Source organism: Oenanthe melanoleuca, chromosome 4A, assembly GCF_029582105.1.
Source record: "Oenanthe melanoleuca isolate GR-GAL-2019-014 chromosome 4A, OMel1.0, whole genome shotgun sequence".
Taxonomy (NCBI): Eukaryota; Metazoa; Chordata; class Aves; order Passeriformes; family Muscicapidae; genus Oenanthe; species Oenanthe melanoleuca.
The window spans coordinates 9,908,451-9,923,963 of record NC_079338.1 but is presented as its reverse complement, the minus strand read 5'-3'; the positions used below and the strand labels follow the sequence as shown (position 1 = coordinate 9,923,963).

General features: G+C 38.3%; 1 protein-coding gene across 1 annotated transcript in view; it reads right to left on the bottom strand.

The window, feature by feature from the left end:
* TENM1 (teneurin transmembrane protein 1) overlaps positions 1–15,513 on the bottom strand; it is an 831,368-nt gene that overhangs the window by 57,391 nt on the left and 758,464 nt on the right. Inside the window, exons 21-24 of the mRNA XM_056491567.1 lie at positions 14,421–14,688; positions 8,994–9,137; positions 4,128–4,377; positions 3,230–3,250 (exon numbers count right to left, since the gene is read on the bottom strand). Of these exons, the coding sequence (XP_056347542.1) occupies positions 3,230–3,250; positions 4,128–4,377; positions 8,994–9,137; positions 14,421–14,688 (683 nt within the window). The remainder of the gene's footprint in view (positions 1–3,229; positions 3,251–4,127; positions 4,378–8,993; positions 9,138–14,420; positions 14,689–15,513) is intronic.

The following is a 15,513-nucleotide window of genomic DNA, read 5'->3' as shown; positions in this document are numbered from 1 at the left end:
CAAAGTCAACTTGTTTTTTCTTTTATGCCTCTGTGGCAATATAACAATTCTTCTTATCTGAAGACACAAGCTCAGTGATCTGAAGAGGACAGAGGCATAAGTGAGAGCAGCTCCAAACACCACCAGTGTCCTGCTACAGAGCCTGACCAGTGAGTTGTGAGTCAGGGAGCTGGGACAGAGACTGGTACTGGGGCAGCTGGTCTGCCCATCAGAACCAAACACTAAAGGATAAAGCTAACTGGAGTGACTTCAGCTTAGTTATAATTATTACTATCAAAAGCAAGATCATTTTTCTATATCTGATACATCCTAGTACTCTTGGCACTGAAAACCAATCTATGAGTTGCAGCAAAGTGAATCACAGGCTGCTCTGGATGGGCACAAATACCCACTCTTGGTTATTTTTATCTGTTTCTAAACCTTAGGAAATATGAAGGTGTGAAATATGGTGCCTTAATTCATGCCGACTCTATTGTCAGGAGCAAGGCAGAAGGCCAAGTACTGTCAGTGCAACTAGGCATGAATTAATGCACCATAATTCATGCACAGTCACTGCCTTATTGAGATTATAAAACGTTATTTTAAAAAATATTTACATATGTTAATTAAATGTGGGGATCATAAATTCTAATCCGAAAACTGGGCTGCATCTTATTATCCAGTAAGACTTTTAGTTTCTTTTTCAGCGCAAAGTTAATTTCCAGTTTGAGGAAATTTTTTAAGCCATGGCACACCATGCTAGTGTCCTGAGCCTGCTGAGCCTGCATGGGGTCTAAACTAAACATCCAGACAGAAATCCTTTATATCTCACAGTTGATTAATGAAATGGTGGGAGAGAGGAACAGGCTGAGAGTTTAGGTGCTCAGACAATATTTTAAACAACTACCATGCTCCTCTAAGGGGAGGAGGAGGTTTCTGACAAATGTCTGGGTTCTGTATGTCCAGTCAGATTTTAAAAAATTGTAAAAGACACTCGCCCTTTTTTTATTTTTTATTTTTTTCAAGGAGATGTTTTATTAATATTGGTACAATTAACTAACATTTAAGATTGCTACAACAAAGTTGTGAAGCAAGTTCCTCCTCTCACCTAGGCCAGTTCTATTTGTGGTGGGTTTGACAGTGCTCAGTGATATTCCCAGAGCTGGGGAACAGATGTGAAACCCAGTAGTAGGAACCACAGGGAATGAGAGGGCAGTGGTATGATGAAAGATGAGTAAGAGGATGAGCTAAAAGCAATTAATGCCAAAGCATCACCACTATAAAATTTGTTTGTTGAAAATATCAAGAATAATTTTTGCTCTCTGGATTGAGGTCAGGAGTGTCTGGCCAGCCAAATGATGACTTTTAAATAAAACATTTCTATGAAAAAAGTTGCAAGGAAAATTCTAGATTTTAAATAAACATGTTATTCAGTATGCAGGAACTGCAGAGAACCGGGGGTCACTCTATATTCTCCTTGTAGACACATTTTCTGTCATCCTTGTCATTACATTTAATAGACCAGCTGTTAGAAAACTCTTCATGTTTATGCTTAAAGCCTTGCATACTAAAATGCTTAAAGAGTACTAGTAAAAAATGGAACACTTAAAAACTTGCTATTTTTGCACAAGATTGTAATCAGACATAAATCAGAGTTGATTTAAATTAGCCTTTTGAAAACTATATGAAGCAGACTAGGATTTAAAATTAAGCTTTTCAGTACTATACTGTACTATGTTTTTCTCTGTATTTTTCTCGAAGTTTAGTTTCCATTTTTACCAGTTAAACAGCTTTGCTATAGCTTATTAAAATCATTATGACAAGAAAAACAAATGGGATAAGGTGTTTGTAAACAGTCAAAAATAAGATCAGTGGAGTTTTCTGTTTACTGGTTGCAAAACTCTCCCTTTTTACACTGTATTGTCTTTTTTTTATGTGGTAAAAAGAAGTCTTTTGGAGGCTAAAAGTTGTGTAGATGAGCTGATTTTGAAGCCTTTTCCTGTCTGGACTGTCAGAAGCCATCTTTTACCTGCTGCTTCTACATGTTTCTTTGAGCATTCTATACATTTCCACCATGACTATGACCTTTACAGCCTCAAGAGAACACAGTGTGACTGTTGAATACTCCCCTATCACCTCAAAGACTACATTAACTGCAAGTGATTTCCTCCAATTTTCTACAAGATTCATATGGACAGAATAGTGACAATATTATTGTAATTAATAGGACTGGGGTATGTAAATATTGTCATAATTAAGGTTGAAGCTCAACTCAAGAAACTAGTGCTAGTGAACAGGTATTAAAAAGAAAAATCTACTTTACGAAAGAAACCTCTAAATGTAAAAGCTGATTTAGGTTTTGAATAAATTATAGAAAGATTTCGTTTACAAAGATACTGGTCAGTTTAAAGCAAGTGGAAAACACCCTTCTGTTAAAAAATGGAACCTTGCATGTACCAACAGGGAATTATTCTTCCTTTTAAAGTTTTAATTGTAAAATATAGGGGATGTGACATAATCTGGTAAATAATTTATAGTATTCAATAGCAGTCCTGTGGCTAAAGAGAGCAATTCCAACCAATACTATCATGCTATAAACAAAGTTCAGTCCACACTCTGCTCCCTACTATGCCATGAAATCTTATACTGTACCAGTGCTGGTTTATTTATCTCATTTAAGTACTGGAACGCTAAGAAGTTTATTTCTAAGGAGACCAAGTGCCTTGCTGTCTCTTTGTAGCATGCAACATCACTTCTGCAGCTGGATTGTTGGAACCAACTCCCTGACCGTCTGTTGCAGAAGCCAAATGTGCAATGTTCATTCCTTTAAAGAAATCCCTAAATTAGAATGCTAAAATCCCAGCTGGAAAGGGGAAAAGCCACTTGCTTTGTCTTTAGCTGGACCAGCAGCTAAAACTCCTTTTTCCTTGGATGGCTGTATCTGTGATCAGTCAAACACCCTGTGAATGGCAGATTTGAAATGCATTCTCAGCATTCAGGTTTGAACCTCTCCAACTCGGTGATCAGCAAAGTGGTTTTTAGAGGAAGACTCTAAATGGGAATTTGTTCAATGGGAACAAATCAAACTTTCTGTACTATAAACAAAGGTGAATTTGATTAACATTTGTATTTATTACCATTGATATTTATTAAATTCAGAGTGTTCCTCTATATCCAAACTTCAAAAACAACTTTGGTAAGACTGTCTCCTCGAATGTGGTTCATGTACCAGTTATTGCATTTTACTTACCTGTGTCTTGTGTCTCTATTCCTGAAAAGGCAGATCAGTTCAGGTTTAAAAAGAAAAAAAAAAGACAAGAAATGTTAGTCCTTGACAGAACTTTGCCTAATTGCTCACAGACCCATATCCCATTAGCAGAACATTGTTGATCCTCTTACTTGGTATTTCCTTCTCTCAAATTGTTTCCTTTACACTGCCCACACATTGCCAAGTTAGTTCTGAACAATCAGGACACAGAATTATCACCAGCAATGTTAGCTAGGTGGATGTTACATTAAGAGAAATTTCATATATTAATGTCCAAAATCTTTCCTGCCTTTCCTTGTGTCCCTCAAAGCAAATGAGAAGCTGGGGTGATAATTACAGGGGAGTCTTTAAGGGCAGCACTGGCTCGGCCTCTGGCACATCTATGATGCCAGGTTTGTTCCTGTCTCCTTAAACTGAGCCACATCCTCTGCTGAATGAGGAACACTGTAATTGTATTAATTATAAACATGGTAAATATAGGCCCAGTGCTATAACTTGACATAATACTCTGCATGTTTGCTGTGGAATTATGCATCTTTTTTCAGAAATATCCATCATGGTATATTTTAACTTTTGGAAAAAATGTATGGAAAACCTCACAGGAAGAAGAATCAGCTTTATTAATTCTTCAATTTGCACAAATTCATTATGCAAGAGCTGTTCTAAAGGCCACTTAAAACATCCTGTTTAACTGATGACTACAAGTAAGTATAAGCTTTCTGTGAAGTTGGTTTGATAGCTGATGACACACATGGCCACAAAGAAACTACATGTGGTTATTTTGTCAAGTCCCAAGAGATAAAAGCTCACCCTAGTTTTCATAGGTGTATCACAGCCAGGATTATGCATACTGATCAGAGAAAGCCAATTATTTTTTTACCTTAATTCTAAAATGCCAATTGAATTCCCAGAGGGAAAGATCCGTCTGACATAATTGAAGTCGCCAATGTAGACACTTCCATCAGGCCCAGAAGCAAGTGCAACTGGTGCAAAGAGCTTGCTGTTGAGGGCAAGCCCATTGCAGTTGGAGCAAGAGACACTCCTCTGGTGTCCATTGCCCATCACAGTGGAGATGACTGGAGGCTGCTGGGAAATGAACATGTTTTCCCCATTCCCTTTGTGCACAATTCCTAAAAGGAGGGGAGGGAAGAAAACAGAGACAAAATAAGTAAATGTATGGCATTTAAACTATTTGGATTATAGAATCCTCTAGATTTGGATTACAAAATCCTCTAGAAAACCAGATTATCAAAACAGCAACAAACATCTGATATTTTAAAGACTGTCACAGGGTTCCACAAATCTTTTCCAATTTTGTTCATTCCAAGCTTCACCATTTTGTTCAGCAGTGGCTAGTGGTTATTTTAAAGCTAACCTCAGGAGGAGAACTCATGGTTGGTTAATGCTCTAACAAATTGACTGCTAATTGCAGTGCTATCTGATTTCTTGGGGATTACTGCTTTAATATTCATTTTATTCATAAATTTTTATTAGGTAGCAGAAGAATTTCTTAGGCACTTTGAATATTTAATTAAAGGAGATTAATAGCAGGACCACTATGCATTTTTCACAAAAGAGCACCGAGTGGCAGTGCAAAATCAATATTCAAATTCAACTGTGAGTCCTTCATGGTATATGAAAATGGTGCCAAGTGCAGCAAAGCCAAGTTAAGTCAAAGAGCAATTGTGAGGGAATGTCTTCCCAGCAACAATATCATACCTTCTGCCATAAGGGCTAAACCAGTTTATTCTAGCACAGCTCTGCAGCATATATTGTTCAAAGTCTTCCAAATTACTAGGCTGGTGATACTAAAACTAGTACAAAGATGTATTTTCTCAAGATGATAGCTATAGTGTTTATTTTAAGTAACAATGTGGTAATATATTTATGAAGTATCTTTGAAATGACAAGTTATTGCAAGAATTTGGCTCCTGCAAACAGAAGATAGGTACTCTTTTAGATCCCAGTCCAAAATTTCTTATTTTCCTTGAAAGGCACAGTACTTCATTGGAAAATTGGCACTACTAAAGGAACAAATACAAGGGAATTTACTTTCTGGACTCATGCTGGGAGATGAGAATATTCTAGACACTGCAGGAAGTACATGTGGAGATATGTCTGAAAAGTACAGCAAATGCATTTATGTATTGTCTCTACCAACTTTTGTTTAAACTATTTTTTGTGACTTTCAGGTAAATCTGAAAGCAAAATTCACCTTTGAAATTACTGAATGTTACCTCAGCTATTTTGAAGGGAATTATATTAAAAAAAATTTATGAACAGTAGAGGAGAGAATGAATAGATTTGTTTGAATGATGGCTTAAAAAAAGCATCCTGGAAATATGCCAGCAAAATAAATGGCAATATTCTCTCTTACTCAGTGGATAAAAATACTATGAAATGAAGAAGCTGCCCTTTGTCTGAAATTACAATGTTAAGGTAATCTTTCAACATCCTCTTACAAATGCCAGTAAATAATTAGGGCTCTGGAGAATATGTTTTGCTACCAATAAATATAAGTGTGTGCTTAATATCAGGCTTTTGAGCTGCTGCTTTAATTTTAGTTGATGCTCTGTTGCACTGGGGTTGAAATTACCTTAAAGCATAAAGCCCCTCTAAAACTACTCCTCCTTGCCCCATATAAATAAAAATGGAATCAGTGTACTTGCCCATCAGGAAAAAAAACCCAAAAACTCAAATAACACCCTGAAAAACCAGTTAATTTGTATTCATGAGATACAGGTGTCTTTAAAAGACCTTAAAGTAGGAGCTAATATTCATGGGATCTATTTTCTTCTTGATTATGAGAAATGCCCTGATGATCTTCAAACTGACAAAAACCTTTGTACCAGAAAACATTAAACTCTAATCATGTCACAAATTAGAAGTGATCAAATCTCCAAACTGGTGAGGAAAAAACAAGTGGGAAAAGAGCAGTGGGGTACAGCTGAGAACAGGATATTCTTTGGATGGTCTTTGTTAACCTAACAGCCAGACTGATGCAAAACTGCATACATTTAAAAAAACTTAGTTTCCAGTGATAGCCACATGTGGCTATTGGAACAATATTTGTTATTTCACATCAATTCTGCTGGAATCAGGCATAATTTTCTTTTCCTTTCTTTCTGTAAATCCTTACATCTGGCAGTAGAACACAGTTTTCACTTGCTAAGGTTTCTGCATGTCAATATAAGTACCTCATGTCAATGCATGTACCTCCACATTACTGTGAACTGCAAGTCTGTAAAATTGCATCTGTTACTTGTTACTCAGTTATTTTGTAGCTTCTCTAAAATGAGCAACCTTCATGGGGAGGGAAAGAAGAATATCCAGCTGGCCCTGAGCAGGAATGTTGTGCACAGCAGCAGACCAGCTGGGCAACCAGGCTTAATGGCTGCAGTTAGATATAAGCTCCTCAGGACTAGTAAATCAAGCAAAGTGTTTCTAGTTTTAGTTTGAAAGTAAAATTGTAATTTGCAGTAGAGAATGTTGCATTCCAATGATATTTCTGTAGTTAATCCTGTTGCAGTGTTTCAAAATCATAAAAGTTTCATCCTTCTAAAAGGAGCAGTTCTTCATACATACAGAGGAGATGCTTTAATTAAAAAGTGAAAAATTTAATACATTCACAGTCAAGAAGGCTACTCAATGCTTTTCATATCAGTCATGGTGGCATGGAGATAAGTCTGAAATACATAATTCTAGTCTGAATCATATTCTTGTCCTTATTTAAAGCCCATTTTATATATCTGAAATGGAAGTGAGTTCACTTGTTTCTAGGTAAGACCAGAAGCACAGTTGTTATTTTCATCCTTTTGGTTACCACAGTTCATTATTTTGTTTTGTTGCTCTAATATGAACCTACAGGCTGCTCTGGTAGGAGTGCACCAGCTTTGTTATAGTAATTGTTTTTCTGCCCTTAGCTGCTTTTTCAGTTGTTGTACACAAGCCAGGTGTGGGTGCTCAAAGCCTGTTATAGTCCTGAGGAACCTCTGACACATCCCTGAGCCTGGGCTTGGTCACCTCGTTGGAGATGCTCTGACATGCAAACTGCAAACAGAAGAGACCTTGGAATTTCAAGTCAGATGTGCTTATGCCCTCTCCTTCCCTCCTGTGTCTCTGCAAGTGATGGATAAAAATGTTTGGCAGCTTTCCCTGAGTTCAACCTTGATCATACCCAGCTGAATGGGAACATGTGAGGAAGAGGAGCAGGTGTAAGAAGGTGCCATCCCTACAGTGGGCACAGTCTGATTTGAGAGGAGGTGGCTTGAGGCTGACAGGTCAGTGCCCTCTGGCATTCTCAGCCACAGAGCTGAGATGGGGACAGAAAGCAATTTGTCACCACATACCTTGTGCTCAGGAGAGCAATGGCTTAGCCCTGCTCAGATTATAATTGTATACTTTACAAAATCTCAGTACATGTTAGTGCCTATGGGGTGAATTTCAGTAGTAACCACTGCAGTCATCAGATAGTCATATAAATTAGAGTTACTGCCAGCAATTTAGTCTTGAAATTAAACTATGCAAGTGGTAAATTGCCACTAAGGAGCAGACTATGGGACTCACAGTTGGAGGCTCAGCTGACTGAGGTCAGATTTCTCTTTGTTAAATGTCAATAGCTGGCATTTAAAAGAGACAATCTATACAAACCAATAAGACAGGGAATGAAAGAACTGCTGTTTAAAATGTCAAACTATTTTAAATCAAAACAGAAATCCAGATAATTTACAAACTAAATCTGACCTTTTGTATTTGGAATATTTATACTGTAGCTGTGCATTCAGCAACAGAACTTGTAAAATCTGAGAGCCATACATCTGTGCATGAATCTTCATCAACAGAAGTTTGCAGATGGAAATAGATTTTATTGGGCTGACTCACAGCTGGAGCAAATTGAGAGACCTTTTCTGAATTCAATACTCTGTTGACTTATGTGTCAAAATGTGACCTCAAGTTTCTCTTCACCTGGACAATGAGATACCTGTTTATTGGCAAAACCATATATAGTTACCATAATTTATCTACGAGTATTGTTTTAATAACTTAGTCCCATTAGTTCCCAATCAAAGATGTTCATGGAGGAGAAGAAACCTCCCCAGGTGTAAAACAAAAGCTATGGGATAAAACATTTAAGCCTCTATGCTTGAAGAATATCTGCAGGGTTAAGTTATGTTATGACACCAAAAGCATTTACAGTTTTTGTTACTAATGCTTTGAAATGTATTGCATTGCTTGTACTGAGGAGTGACTTACTGTGCTGCTCCACAGACTGGGCAGCCACAAAAGCTGCTGCACACTGGACTGGCAGCATGGGCTTGGGAGTACCGTGATCAAACAGGATTTGTCTGCCTGGGGCTGTGTGCTACAAACCAGTGGCAGTCATAGGATGAATTAAGGGTGAAGACACTTCACTGAGAACATAACACACTAGAGACTGACCTGAAATGTGGCACTTCTATACCAGCTGTGTGAGAACTAACCCAAATTAGTTTGCCCTTTTCCTATCTGAACGACCACAATGTGTTAGCCATCGCAATAGTCGATGATATTAATGTCTAAACCCTGGGAGCCAGAACATTAAAAATATCCTTTCAGATGGCATTTACAGTTCAGCTCTTAATACATGAGGGTGCACATTCAAAGAGGATTACGCATTAGGAAGTGTAACACTTAAAATCTGAACAATTAATTCCTTTAAAATTTATATTCTCCTCCTGTGTGGGGAGTCAATAAAGGAGGGACTTACCACTTTGTGGATTTAATACATGGTGCTTGTTTATAGACCAGCCACCCAGATTTGAAGCATCCATTTCAAAGCCTTGAAGGATTACTGTTCTCTTCTCCCACAGAATAAAATCAGGACATGTTTCATATTCATATCCCACCGACACTGCAAACAAATAATTAAAGATCTCTCAGTCTACCTTTTTCTCTGTGAATTGCTAGGCAGTTTGTCATTCCAGGTTCTGGTATTCATCTGTCAAGTAATGATGCCACTAATTTTCCTCTGCCTGATTGCTATTGTTGTATGGAATCTTTTGAAAAAAGGGTTTTAAGAGATTATTATGTTATTAGAGCTATAGTTATTACTGCTTCAAAGCAGAAAATTGTCTGTGGCATCAGTTATGGATTTCATAAGATTATAAATCTTCGCCAATGACTCCTGACTTGATTTTTTATTGCATTTCTGATAATTACCTGAATAACAGCTTAAATAGAAAAGACTCCATGCTTAAACAAATTGGTTTTAATTTGTTTGCTGACTGTAAAAATTACAGCTATGCAGAAATGGATTGACAAGATGAACATTTCTAGAATTACACATTTATCTTAACAGGCTTGCACATTACCAAAATACCTGATGAAAAATTTTGAATTTCCATAAGGATGATGAGTCTTGGGAACTCAAATGGATTAAAATTCGTTTCCATTAGTACTTCCATAAAACAAAACAAAACTTCAAAATTTTTGATATCTCTAATATACCAACCTTTCAAAAAAATTATTTATCTCCAATTTTACTAGATTTCAATGAAACTCATTCATAAAGGAAGAACATCTTTTAATACCAAATTCCATAATTTGACCTACGAAATATTGAAATAGTTCAACCTTTCCAAAATAAAACTGTTTAAAAAAATTTAAGATGCACAATTTTTTCAAAAATGAAGCATTTTTAATAGTTTCTTTTCACTTTTTCTATGTAACAGATTTAGGTATATTTTACTTAAACCAAAAAGAGTTTTAATACCACCTAAATTTCATTATAGTATACAATCAAAATATTTTGACCTGCTCTAACAGGGAACATTTGTGTTTGTAAGATAAATGTTTTATGGCAAACTGAAGCTGTTCCTTACAGCAACAGCTCTAGAGCTGCTTCACCATTTTAGCAGAAAGAACCTGTTTTTGCAGCTAAACTCTGACTTGTAAAAATCACATCTCCTTAAATACTGCAAATATTGGATGTTTCAAACATTACAGGTTTCAGTTTGAGGGTCCAGCAGCCACTTTGTCCAATTCTGTTAAAGGAGCTCTCCCTACCAACACCAGCAAAGCTTCTAGGTATACCCTGAGCTGAGAGCCCAAGAAAGGGCATGGAACTTCCAGAACAGCCACATCCTGTGCTGGGATGAGTCAGAAGGGTTCAGCAACCGAGCACACTCTTTTCTAGGTGTTAATGCAGAGAGAAGAAAAAGGGCAGATTTTTCTCATGAAGCAACCTCACATTTGCCACCTACACATTAACATCTTTCCTCCAGTCATGCACTTAACACATTCAACCCTGGGTCAGCTGTGTGTGCCCTTCAATGCAGCCCCTCAGCCTTGCTCAGGGGTGTGGGAGCACAGTTATCAGCTGCTGGGAGGGACCATGCTGAGAGCTGGGCAAGGGGAGCAGAACAGTTTACAGTTCCTGGGGTCCGGGCCCATGGATCTGGTGGAGCATCTTCACCAGGGCTGGAGCTAACTCTGTAAAGCCTCAGTATTCCCTGCCTCCTGCTGATATTTCTGAGCTGCCAAACACTCTTCAGAGATTATCACTCCTTTCCTTAGAAGTTTACTATTCCCTGCTCCCACAGTTACTGTGCATAGCTGTCTTTTTGTTCCCTCTCATCAGTGAGAGACATATAGACATACACTCACTTTGAGAGACTACAACCAGGTTTCTATGCAAATTTACCCACATTTATGAAAGACACCTATGTTCTGTGCTCCAAGAAGAAGTATCTGTGTGGTATGTGTTAAAGCAGGGTCTCCTGATCCACCTAACTGTAAGACCTGGTGTTACATCCATGAAAATTTCTGATCAGTCATTTTGCATGCAAAGTAATCAAGGCAAAGCAAAATACTGGTAAAGTCAGTAGGATGATTACAGTGCCACTTAAGAAGTATTTTTTTAGGCACAGGTTTTGAGAAGTTTAATTTTGTAAGTGAAATTAAAATCGCTGTCAGCTTACCCTCATTGTGGGGTGTTACTTTTTGATCCAATTAATTTACAGCACTTTTTTGAGGTGACTGAGATTTCATTATATGAATGTGAACTTCAGTGACTAGGGTTTTATACTTTAAGAGTCAGCCAGTACCGCTCTTTGCTGTCTCAAAATGGATTTCAAAAGATCTCTTGACCATCTGTATCAAAACCCAATTCTTTTCATACAACTATTGAGAAGAATAATCAATGCCAGTCCTACAGCTTAAGGGCTGTTGCCAAAATACAGGTAAGAAATAAAAGACACAATTAACCAGGACAGTAACCTCTATTTCAACCTCCCCTGAAATATTTGTACTTATCTGCATCCATCTTCTTCGAACAATGAACAAAATGTACTCAACCCCAGCACCAGGTAGGGCTGCTGGAGATCTCATTTACACACCCTGAAGAGGGTTCATCCTTGCTGACCGTCAGTGCTGCTGTGTGGGATGCAGGGACTTGCATCAGTCTTTATGGAGTTACACAGAAGCATTTATTGAGGATTTAACTGAAATCCTTTTCTTGTGTTAGATTACAAGGGGATATAGACTTTACCCCCAAGCTTTTGTGTGTCAGCATCCACATGATGCTCATTTATTCAGAACAAAAAACGCTGCTTTGTCATCTCAGCTGTTACTCTGAGAAAATGGCCTCTTTGTGAGCAGCCTGGGGACTGGACACATGCCAGCAAACACTTCTCCAACAAGTTTACACAGAACCATTTCATGTGCAAATATGCTCAGAAAGTCTTCTTTTCTGTAACTGGTTATGTGATTGCTGTCAATAACCCTGAAGAAAAATACAGATGTTTATAGTATATAGAAAACCAAAAGCAGATGGTTATAATCCTGAGTTCCAGGATTTCAACCTGCTCCAATTTAATTTAATTAAAATGAAAACTGAACAGAATGCATTTTTAAATATTGGTAATATACTGGCAGAAGAAATTATTTTGACAAAAAATCATATAAAGGATGCAGATAAAGGTCCCTGAATAACTAGTGTGTCAAATTGACTAAAGTTTTATTGGAATCTAACAAAGCATGCTAGTTATGCATTTAAAATATCAAGATTTTTGCTCCTATTTTGAAAGAAGCATAATTAACCTAAACGTTAGGGGGAAGAGAAAAAAATTAAGTGCCAATTAAATAATTTAAAAGTTGTTATCCAGTACTATTGTGTAAGCTTTATTCATATTTATACAAATGAAGCTCATCTACTCCTAATTTGGGAAACTAACTACAGTATCATTTCATGAGATGCTATGTATTTGAATTAAAATTATTTAAAGTCTGGATATGTACTGGACTTCACAATCATTACAGGACTCTTAAATGATGCAGTGGGAGCAGCACAGTCATGTTCCCTCTCCAGCATGAGACAGTGACAGCCTCTGGACACAGGGCACATGCAGCTGTGCTGAGGAAAGCCCCAGGAGGCACCTGTGACCCACCTGGCCCTGCCTGATCACCCATGGGAGTGCCAAAGGGCAAGCTGGAATATTATTTTATTTCTGAATTTGCACAAATATGTGCCAACAACTCACTTGACACCTTCCCTCACTGCAAAAACAAACTGGAACTGGTGTCAGCAATGGGACAAAGCTGGATCTGCCTCCTCACAGAGCCTCCTCTATCTTAGGAGGCTGAGAGGGGCACTGCTGTTCCTTGCCACACCCTACACCTGGGATGTTCAGAACCTTGGTATCACTGTCATAGGAGAGATGATGCAGCAGTTCTGGAGACCTTGCATCCAAGGCTGGAGTTTGGGTTCCTTTAGTCTGATGCAATGTGTGAGCTACAGCTGAAATAAGAGGACTGGAACTTCTGCATGAGCATTCATAGCAGATAAGGAAACCAATGAAACAAAAAATGTATCACTTATTCCTTGGTTGCTTCAGTTTTCAGCTTTGTTCCTGATCTGGCTCATTTCATGATCAAATGAATGGCAGTGGTGGCCCATGGGAAGGACAGATTGTCCCTGCAGACAGCAGCCAGTTTGTGTGTGCTCAAGGAGACAGCAGGACCACTGCTCTGGGAAAAGCTTAGTCTGACCTTTGCCCTCGCATACTGCATTATGTAATCATACTCCACATTCTGGTCTCACAATCATTCATGGACATCCCTATCTGTCTATGTCTGTATCATTCTCATGGAAGCAATACAAGGAAAATGATATAATCCTCCTTTCTCCCATTCCCTCCCCACAGAGCCACCTCCCAGACCACCTGTCTGAGACCACACAGTAACACTTTCATGCACCAGAGCCTGCCTGGCACCTTTTGGCTCTGCACAGGCCACTCTGCAGGCACTCTGCCTGCATGGACAACACAACAGAACCTGAAGGAAGCTCCTGGCTGCCCCTCAGAACAGCATTTTCATGTATGGAATGAACATATTCCTTGTGCACGGCTCTGTTGTCCCTGCTACTCCTGATCTGCCAGTGCTCCTGGTCATAACTGCCCTGACACCCAAAGCAAACAACTGCTACAGAAGTGAATGGGGCTGATTCACAATACTAAGCTTTGCTTGTAAGGTAAAGCATCTGTTGTACAACATCCATTGAACAACATAACATCAAATTAAATTAAAAAATAGAAATCCTTTAAAAAACCAAATCATTAAATTAATGAAAAAAAAACAAACCACTGGCTAAATAAAATGTGTTTGCACAGAAAACACTTCTGTCGCAATTCTCAGAACAGCCTGTGCTGCTTGCTGAACAAAGCCCATGAAACACAATGATTTTTGGGTAAACATCTTTAAACAACAAATCAATTAGTTTTAACTGTTGGGGACATGAAATGTAGTAAGAAAGGATGCCCAAAAGTCAGAATTTTGCAAACCCTAAGCGGAAATGACATTTTAAATGTCACAGCCAAAAAATGACAGAAACAATGACACACCAAAGGTCATATTCAGAGTAACATTCAAAAACAGAGACAGCTGAATATAATGCTGTTAGTACATAACCATTCTCTGAGGGAAAAGGGAATTTTCAAATTGATTAAATTAGAAAGATGACATTGGAAGAACAAGAAAATAAATGTTCTTGGGAAATCATACAAGTCACTTCAGTGACTTTAGCTAAAATGGCATTTGATTTAAAAGAATGTAGGAGCAGCAACAAAATTTATTTGCCATATTTTCCTTGCTTGATGTGTGTGAGTGCTTCTACTTACATCAAGGTGATTCTACATACCCATTGCTTCAGCCAGACCAGAAACCTTCTGTCCATATATATCTGTCTTATTCCAGGAAAATGTGTACACCAAATTGGCTGCAGCAGGAAACCATTTCTGAAGCAGACGACCTTCAACAGCAACTATCAGATGGACTTTTGCCATTCCAGAAGGGATGGTTGTGTGTGTCAAAATAATGCGCAGCAAAGTTTTATACCCTGGTGTCCGACTACTGAGATAACTGAGCTTCACAAAACTTGAAGGAATTGCGATTTCCTCTTGGACCACCTTAGGAAAAAACCACATCATTACATCTATAGCCAAGAAAAATGAAAAATTATAATAGTAAGAATAGCTAATTATTTTATGTTTCACAATAATGATGTTAACACAGCACCACTGAAACCACTGGTTTTATTTCAGCAATGCAGTAGTCAGGCATGACAAAATGTCCAACATCAGACATTGTTGGTCAACTAACTGGATGGCAAGCTGTCTGTTTGATAAAGAGCCTCTCCCTCTGATGTTTTACTCTTATCTATTGGGGAGCAAATACTGCACCTGTGCACATATTCTTACATACAAGCTGTACAGCTTTACTTTGTCTTTATCACTTGATTTATTTAGTAAGTGCTCTTAACTGGAATACAATTAATTTTTTAAAAATATACACACACCTTCTATCATATGCTTTGTGATGTTAAGATATTCTTGTGCTTTGGAGACAATAACTTTAACCTGAGCAGTGTTAAGAAAGAAAAAAACCCCTTCCTGCTAAACTACCTGTGCAGTTAGGCCAAGCTCCAGCAATAAGGGGCATGGTGTATGAAGGAACAAGCCCTAGCAAGCCAACTGGGGACACAGCAGTGAGGATGAAACAGCCTGAGCATCAGAGTCATCTCACTCACAGGTACGTCCCCAGGGAGTGCAAGCGACTCAGATCCAGGGCTCTGATGCCAGTGCTGCTGTCTGAGCTACTTGGATTAAAGCAAGCTTGGATATGCCCACTGTGGGTTGGTTTCAATGCCCACTGCAATGGAGATGGGCCCTCAGCAACCTGAAGGACTGCAAAGGCTCTGAGCTTGTCAGGGGAAAAAAGAAATTTGGCCATGA